Consider the following 8,960-nt stretch of genomic DNA (forward strand, 5'->3'; position numbering starts at 1 on the left):
GGCTCTCCACACGCTTGCATCACCTCAAATCTATGGGAATAAAAGAAAGTTCAATGTTAGTTTCAATTCGAATTGCTCGGATTTTATTGAAGTTTTATTTATTCCAATCAAACCGACTTTGCAACGGGCCAATTGCGTTGTACACATATGTCAAGCAACGTTCCAACGGCATCAACTTCAGTGGTTGGTCGTGGTGTTTGTGGAACTGTCGATAGTCGACTTTTGAATCGATCCATTTGTGCCAACATGCCTAGAATATTTGCAAAAATGTAATCACATCATTCTGAAGCGAGTTTTCTGAAGGGTATTTCACAATATCTGATTTCCTTACTGATAAGATTGGCACTGGCATCATGTTTTGCCTCACGTTTTGACCGTCCAGAGCCTTTGGCAAATAAATTAAATGCCTCAACGACAAATGCAAACATTTTCGGATCATTTTCATGTGGAATGCTCTCATACATTGGAACTGCGCCATTTTCCTGGATGCATAGCTCCTGCAAAACACTGACTGGAGTCTTTTCGGTCATTTCGTCTACGGCTTCGTACGCTCTCTTCAATGGAAACAAAAGCGATTGATTCATCATTTTTTTTTATTATTCGCAATAATTAGTGCAATGAGTCAACAAATGGAGTGCTGGATTTGCAATTTTCAATTGAATTTCACAACAAGAGACACAATTTCCAAAGTACTTACCTTTTATTTCTACGACACAAACACACCAAACAAATGTCAAATATGTACTGCCGCAAGTCATCGACAGAGAAACGTCAAAATGAAATCAAGTTCGAAAATGAAATAGCAGCCTACTTTGTTTACATGCATGACATTTATTTATCAGTGTATATACTTTGTTTACATGCATGACATTTATTTATCAGTGTATATTCAAAACATATGATACGACCAAGGGTATTTTCGTATAAACAAGGTTTTATCAACTGAAGTCGACTGCTCAACACATACTGTTGTTGATGCGAATTCAGCTTTTGTGACAGTCTTTCGCATGCGACGCCAATGTTTACTTTGATGATGATCGTGTTGATAAACAATATGAAAGTCCAAGCAGTTTGGTTTAATTGTATGTGTCGCTGAATTTTTAAACCGGTTTGAATGGATTTTAGGGCCAAAAAGATACAAAAATGATTTGATTCATTTAAATATTTAGAAAAAATTGATTTAAGAAATAATTACACAAACATATTGCTGTCTCTTCAAATGAAAATCAAATCTCTTTATTTTGTCTTCGTATAATAAAATTCGCTTGATATGTCAGAAAATCAAAATTGACATTTTTTTCTTCATTTTTTTTTAAACACTATAAAATATATCAATAACCAATTTTAGCTCAGAATTCAATGTGCTTTAACAGTTTATTATTTTCTTAGCCACAAGTCACTTGGCCCAAGTCTTTGGAAATTCAATTTTTCTACTTAATCGCACGAGATAGCTCTTTAGATTTTGATATAAGAATTGATGTTGGGTTATAGTTAGTGCTCATTTAGTGCTCAATATGGCAAATTTAATTAAAATAAAATAGATTATGCATGCAAATGGAAATGCAACTCGAAAAAGTTGCGAATCAAAACGATATAAAATCTAACAATTAATGATGGAAAATATATCGCTGGAAAATGATGGAAAATGATGGTTAATTTTGTTATTCGAACTAAGTGACACGCTCGCACGTCGCACACATTTCACGTTCATTGGACCATATTATTCAATGTGATCGTTTGATTTAATCTCCTTTGTAAGGAACGTATCGAATGGTTGAGTCGATTTTTGAATTAACAATAAGTTTTGAGTGTGAATTGAAATGGCCAATCTATGAATGAGATAACCAACGAGACACTTACTTCATGAAACATATCGTGTATCTATAAGTGTATTTCATTCTATATCGTCATTGAATACAAAGACAGCCATGTATTGCCAACATAACTTCGTATATGGACTGTCATTTAAACAAAAATGCTGGAAAATGATTTTGGCAGTTGATAAAACTGGAATAAATGTATGGAAAATTAAAAGTTGTTGTTCATTTCATTGATGCGCTCTCGTTTTTCTGCTAAATTTTGCATTTTCAGCATTGTTTTAAAATATTCGACGATTCTGCTGAACAATTTGTTCGAATGTTCGATGAAAACACAATCATATTTGGTGTCAATCAAACAAAATCGCAAATAATTGGGTGGCGTTTTCATTGGTTTAATTTCATATTTTAGGTTGAGTACTTTGCAAGTTTGGTCAACCATTTCTTTGGCGCTTACCACATCCGAACGATTGGTAAGCACCTGTTGCGCCATTCGCCTGTCTCCTGCCGGCAAATTCATGAAGAAATTCTTGCGATAGCGCAGCCCATCGACAACAGGCTGAAGATATGGCTTCTTCAAGCGACGATACTCCGCCAAAACCTCTTCAACAGTTGGCAAATTCATGAGCGGAAGGACATTCGGTACCACTTCATTGCTACAAATCGAGCTGGAATCACACGATGTAGAATCCTCCCTTTCCAGTTGAGCTTCCAATTTTTTTAACATTTCCTCTGAGGCGATGCGTTTAGCCTCCTTCTTCGTTGCGGCAACACCATAGGTTTCATTGGTTCCCAATTTGCAGCGATATGTAAATTCCGGCTTATGGCTTCCTTCACCTGTTACCGATATCTCTTCAATACTTTGAATTGCAACAAAAGAAAGCAGCAAAAATAATTATTAAAATATTAAATACTGAGCGAATGGGAAAGATATCCAATTGAAATTCATACACGGGTTGCTGTAATTCATGTTTCATGCATAAGCTTAAAATTGCCCCAAAATAATTGTCCTTTGTTCCAGGCGGCGGCGGTGGTGGTGGTGGTGGGAGCGGATCGATATTGAGTTTGTTTTTGTACTTGTCAGTACGAGACAAACCCTCTATGAAATTGATGGAAAGCAAACATTAAAATGTAGAACAATGATATGAGGCGAAAGCCAATGTTCACATTAAATTTTATCTTTCAAGCACAATCAATGGACTTTGCACTTACCGATGAGTTGTTGGCTAGCCGCATGCTTGGCTTCTTTTTTTGTGCGCCCGGAACCTTTGGCAATCAAATTGAATGCTTTGACAAGCATTACGAATTCACTTGGATTGCTACCATGAATAACGGGTTCATATTGCGGGGGTGCGACTTTTTCCTGAGTACAAAACTCTAATAAAATACTGGTAGCGGTTTTAGCCGTCATTTTTTCAATTCTTCTTCTCCCGGTCCACCAAAGCACTTCCCACTGTTCACTTGTCGTGGAACAAATCCATATAAACACATCAAATCACCCGAACGTTGTAATGTGAGCGCGATTCGTCGTTGACGTGACGTCGTCTAACAACATTGATCTCGTTCTGCACTCTATGCTATGACGATTTCACAATACAGTGAATTGAAAACAGCGCTAGCAACACAAATTCGAAAGTCATAGATTCGTCCGAATCGAAATTTGTTATTCTTTTTCGAAATGTCAAAACCTAACCTTCAAAATAGAAATGCATCGTTTCACAGTTGGTTGCAATACATCATCGACGAAACATCAACATACTCAAACTGTTGAAGAAAATATAAGGAAAAAGTCCCATTTCATTGTGTAATAATTGGCAAAAATGTCGTCAAAAGATGAACAAATCAAACATGTTGACAAAGATTTGGATTTGTCAAATGCGGGAAGAGGTGTATGGCTTGTGAAAGTGCCGAAATATTTAGCAAACAAATGGGAAAAAGTGCCCGGTTCCACTGAAGTTGGTAAATTGCGCATCACCAAGCAGCCCGGACAAAAGGCACAGGTATCACTGTCACTCAACGAAAACATCACAAAAATTGATCCCGAAGAGCCCATTCCGAAAGAGCATTTCTTGGACGTGTCAGTTGTGACGAAGCAAACGTTAGGCGTATTTTCACACACAGCTCGTAAGTAGATCGATTGTTGTTGTTGCTGTTGCTACTGCTGCTACGTAGTTGTGAGAAAAAAATTGGCATTGATTTAACGTGATTGTGAAATTCGAATTTGCTTTCAGAGGGAAAAAGTGATGAGACAAATCCAGAAAGTGAGAAACTATTTATGGAAGGTCGAATCGTTCAGAAATTGGAATGTCGACCAAATGCTGACACAACGTACATGGCACTGAAGAAGGAGTCAATTCGTAAAGCTGCCGAACCCGAACGTAAAGTACAATCATTGGATCGTATTGTACAGAACTTCAAACCGGTGTCCGATCACAAGCACAATATCGAATACCGTGAGAAACGCAAAGCCGAAGGCAAGAAAGCTCGTGACGACAAAGCCGCTGTTCAAGATATGCTGTTCAATGCATTCGAAAAGCATCAATACTACAATATCAAGGATTTGGTGCGGATCACAAACCAGCCGATTGCCTATTTGAAAGAGGTCCTGAAGGAAGTATGTGATTACAATATGAAGAATCCGCACAAGAACATGTGGGAGCTGAAGAAAGAATATCGTCACTACAAGTCTGAAGAGAAAAAAGCGACCGCCACCACACAATCGGCAAGCGCCACACTGTCTGACAGCGACTAATCCAACTCAATACTTACCATCAGCATTACTTATCATTCACGATTACCGGACGCGTGATTATTTTGATTTTTTTTCTACAACTTTTTTCCCCTTGAATAATTATATTTAGGTGTAAATGAATATCACAATCAAAAACAAAGAGAAATAAATGAACAATACTTTGTAAAGTTTCAGTTGGTTTTTACATTTATTCGACAGTTTTAAAATATGCTACAATTCATTTGATGGATTATCGTCTACCAGTGCGCTCTTTGAATACCGGACATTTTATTGTAATCGGTGAGATGACGGAAAACGAATCGACTGATACGCCAGCGGAGAACATTACCCCGTGCACGAGATGTTACAGCACAACGATTTGTTAAATGCGTTATTGACGATCTGTATGGAAGGGCAGCAATCTCAGCGTCAGCCACCTCTTGCAATTCACGCGGTAAAATTGTGTTTTTTCTCAAGGCATTGATACGGAGACGGGTAATATTCTCTTTTTCCACCACTTTACGTCGTAGATAGTCCCGTTTCATACGTGCATCGGCCCATTTTGTTCGGATTTGTTGAAGCTGCACACAGAAAATTTGAGGTTAGGTCAAATGAAAATTGAGTTAGAAATTCAATTTTTCCTTGCTTTTATTGAATAGCACTTGAAATATCATATTCACACCGCATGAACATTACCTCAAATCCAGCAACATGCTGCGTTTTCAACGCAAATGTGGTCAAACGATTGAAAAACATTGTTTTTTTTTCGCAAATAAACTGTATATGTGATACTTTTTTCTACCTCAATGTTTTGCACCGAAATTTCTGACAGCTGATGACAGCTTTGGCCATTGTTACTATAGACTGTCAAATTGTCTATGGTTTCATTTGACAAATATCCACATTCGAACATGTGGGCATTAATGCATGTTTGACAAGAACAATATTTGAACTAAGAAAAATATTGCTTTTACATGGCCCACACCCAGACAATATATTGAGATAATTTCAGCTAGCTATCTAACGCTTTGAAGCTGATTCAGCCGCTAAATTCAATGCGTTACGTTTTTTCAACGCATTTGCAGTACAAAAATGTACATCACAATGGGACGCTAAGATGAAATCTCATCTCAGATTTCATATCTCATCTCAGTGCCGCAATTCTACGACACTTTTTCCGAACCCGAATCATAAACGGTATCTTGTCACAAAAAACAATGAAATCCATTTTTATTAAATCACCGTTCCAACTTGGAGTGATTAGTTCTCTTTCATATTTGCCGAATATATTCGGTTTCATATTGAGTTGACAGAATAATTTCAATTAAAATGGTAAGTTTCGAGGATTTATTCGGCAAATATGAAAAAGAACTAATCACTCCAAGTTGGAACGGTGATTTAAGAAGAATAAATTTCATTGTTTTTTGTGGCAAAATTCCGATTCTGATTCGGATTCGGCAAAAGTGTCGTAGAATTCCGGCACTGAGATGAGATATGAAATCTGAGATGAGATTTCATCTTAGCGTCCCATTGTGATGTACATTTTTGTACTGCAAATGCGTTGAAAAAACGTAACGCATTGAATTTGGCGGCTGAATCAGCTTCAAAGCGTTCAGATAGCTAGCTGAAATTATCTCAATATATTGTCTGCCCACACCGATTCCAATATTTTGTGCGTAATTTGTGCATGCCATTTCAGCCGGTCCCTGAATTTGTGCACACCATCAGAGCCCTGTATCGACCCAAAATGGCATTTTCTTATGCAAGTACGAATAAATAACTTTTGATTGAACGGATCGCAATCGGTCTGATGGTTTCATGTAGTTTTTTCTGTTGTTGTCTGGCTATGGATGGTTGGTCAGAATATATTTCTTATTCAGCTCAGGCAAGATTATTGCAATTAATTTGATTTGATTTCAAATGGAAAAATTATTAGTACTGAAGTAGTGAACAGTAATGCGATGTATTGCAGTCGAATTGAAAATTGTAACTATGGCAATATTTTTGAGTGTATACTGTTGAGCATAAATTGGCAAATGGCATCCACAAATTACGCACAAAATATTGGAACCGGTGTGGGCCATGTAAAAGCAATATTTTTCATAGTTGACTTTTATTCACCACACCCATATTTTGCGAAAATCTGGTCTGGCATTATTTGACCACATAACGCAAATCCGAAGGCATATTCATTATGCACAAATTATGCACAAAATAATTGCATATTCGAACATGCGAAAAAATGCTGCCCCGTCTAGTGGTGAAAATGGCATTTACAGCAAATTCACCACAAAAAGTAGACTCGAAATTTGCACATTTTTCGATTTTTTAGCAAGTTTTATACTTTGATTCCTCATCGCTTCGGTATTTCGCCGCCACCAATTATTGATTCTTATCAAAAGATGAACGAAAAGATTGAACTTTTGAAAAGTTTGTTGAATGTGGAACTGTTAGAAAATCTTCGAGGTGCAAACAATGAGAATCCACTTGATGCTCTCTACCAACGGCTCAGTGTGAATATTGAACCAATGGCTAAAAATTCTCATACATTTTCCGGCATTAATGGAATTGTTCAGGGCACTCACGGTATAACGCACACTCAATATTCACTTGAAGTCTTAGACATATTCATTGTGCAACGCCACGGTGAAGATCAGCGTTTTCAAAAATACTCACGTCTATCGAACTTCGTCGGAATTTTATCAAATGGTTTGAGAATCGCTCCACCAGAAGCTCCAGGTAGAAAAATTCATAGTAAAAATTGACTTTTAATTTTATTCAAGCTAAAAAAATTTCATTGCAGCTTCTGGTTGTATGTTCAACAAGGGAATATACTTTGCTGATGCTATTAGTAAATTGGCAAACTATTGCATAAAGGATGGAAGGCCGACGTTGGATTGCTATTGTTATGTGAGGTTGCGTTAGGCGAAACTCAAGTTCACTATGCTGCAAAAAGAGGTCTTCCAAACGCAACACAACAATCCGTGCGAGCTCTCGGTGCTTTTACACCAACTGAATATGTGAAGATTGATCAGGGTTTAATTTTTCCCATCCGCTCGATAGAGCCTCCATCGATTAAATCGAAAGAGTTTTTCAAAAGAGACTCTTTCAAAAGAATCTTTGCAACAATTTTCAATATTCCGCTACAAGTTACGGCTATAAACTATATTCAAATGATTGGTTTTGATTTATATTTTAATACTATTAAGAAAAAAACTAAAAAAATTGATTTGTTTTAAATTTTATTAAAATAATTGATTTCGTTTGATCCATATTTTGACAATCGTCGTACAATGATTTGTGACATTTCACCATACACTGCAACTTCATGCCATACTTGACATTTATACGATTGTCAAAATGATCGTTTTAATGAAATCAATAATTTCAATAAAATTTAATACAAATCAATTTTTTTAGTTTTTTTTCTTCATAGTATTAAAATATAAATCAAAACCAATCATTTGAATATAGTTTACAGCTGTAATTTGTAGCAGAATATTGAAATTTTCGCAAAGATTCTTTTGAAAGAGTCTCTTTTGAAAAACTCTTTCGATCTATGGAGGCTCTATCGAGCGGATGGGAAAATTTAAACCTTGAGATTGATGGAGTGAATGCTGCAGTTGGCGGTTTGCAACGAGTTCCATACCAGTCAACCCTCCTGTACAACGAATACGTAAGTCATTTGAATGAACATATGCTTATGATTGAACCATTGATTTTTCTGTATTTTCCAGGTGGTTTATGATCCAGCTCAGGTCCGAATCAAGTACTTAGTGAAAGTGAAATTCAACTATAAATAAGTCACGGTTTTTGAATAAAACCGATACGAAAAGCAGAAGAAAAAACAACAGAAAAATAGCAGAATTTGTCTCATAGCCACTCGATACTGCTCTGCCAGTCGTCGCCGTAGTTATTTTGGTTGTTATTGTTGTAGATTGATATTGAAGCCAATCATTGTATATTGTAAATAATTGTCTTTAATATCTAGCGAAAAGGACATTTTTGAAAAAATCTCGCTATGATAGAACCTAACAAATAAGACAAAAACAGAAAATTCTGTATGTCCATGATATTGTCATGCTGCCATCACTGCTCAAACTAAAGGATCTTGGTTTCTGTGTTAACTTGACTGAATTACGCAAAAAAGGATTAAATGTGAACGAAATCTTCAAATTGTGCGTTAACCTCCAAAGATTGTTTATTCGGGTGACATCTGTTGATGACATTTTGCCGTTAATTCGTCATTCACAACATTTGGTGGACATCAATATTAGAGGCCTCAACGACAAATTAATCGACATCGCAGCACTGAATAAAGAACGGAAAAATCTGGATGGAGCACGAAAAGTAACAATATACGTTACAGAGGACGTTTACTTGGCGACAAAATGGGCAGGAGTGGAAATCAA

The 8,960-nt window shown here is 36.6% G+C and overlaps 3 protein-coding genes and 1 pseudogene across 3 annotated transcripts; 2 read left to right on the forward strand and 2 right to left on the reverse strand.

The window, feature by feature from the left end:
• Positions 1–1,204: 1,204 nt before the first annotated feature.
• LOC129572558 (uncharacterized) lies at positions 1,205–3,429 on the reverse strand. The gene is made up of 3 exons (XM_055452536.1): positions 3,030–3,429; positions 2,769–2,916; positions 1,205–2,677 (listed from the first exon to the last, which is right to left on the reverse strand). The coding sequence occupies exons 1-3, from the start codon at positions 3,226–3,228 to the stop codon at positions 2,029–2,031; spliced, it is 996 nt and encodes a 331-aa protein (XP_055308511.1). The 5' UTR covers positions 3,229–3,429; the 3' UTR covers positions 1,205–2,028.
• A 102-nt stretch (positions 3,430–3,531) lies between these two features.
• LOC129572559 (general transcription factor IIF subunit 2) lies at positions 3,532–4,739 on the forward strand. Its single transcript, XM_055452537.1, has 2 exons — positions 3,532–3,941; positions 4,049–4,739. Exons 1-2 carry the CDS (start codon positions 3,638–3,640, stop codon positions 4,567–4,569), a joined length of 825 nt encoding a protein of 274 aa, XP_055308512.1. The 5' UTR covers positions 3,532–3,637; the 3' UTR covers positions 4,570–4,739.
• LOC129572560 (28S ribosomal protein S14, mitochondrial) lies at positions 4,738–5,400 on the reverse strand. Its single transcript, XM_055452538.1, has 2 exons — positions 5,245–5,400; positions 4,738–5,129 (listed from the first exon to the last, which is right to left on the reverse strand). Exons 1-2 carry the CDS (start codon positions 5,302–5,304, stop codon positions 4,806–4,808), a joined length of 384 nt encoding a protein of 127 aa, XP_055308513.1. The 5' UTR covers positions 5,305–5,400; the 3' UTR covers positions 4,738–4,805.
• A 1,184-nt stretch (positions 5,401–6,584) lies between these two features.
• On the forward strand, positions 6,585–8,351 carry LOC129572557 (poly [ADP-ribose] polymerase 1-like; annotated as a pseudogene).
• The last annotated feature ends 609 nt before the right edge of the window (positions 8,352–8,960 follow it).

Source organism: Sitodiplosis mosellana, unplaced genomic scaffold (genome assembly GCF_009176505.1).
Source record: "Sitodiplosis mosellana isolate CC-2019 unplaced genomic scaffold, AAFC_SMos_1.0 Smas_scaffold_5204, whole genome shotgun sequence".
NCBI classification, from domain to species: Eukaryota; Metazoa; Arthropoda; class Insecta; order Diptera; family Cecidomyiidae; genus Sitodiplosis; species Sitodiplosis mosellana.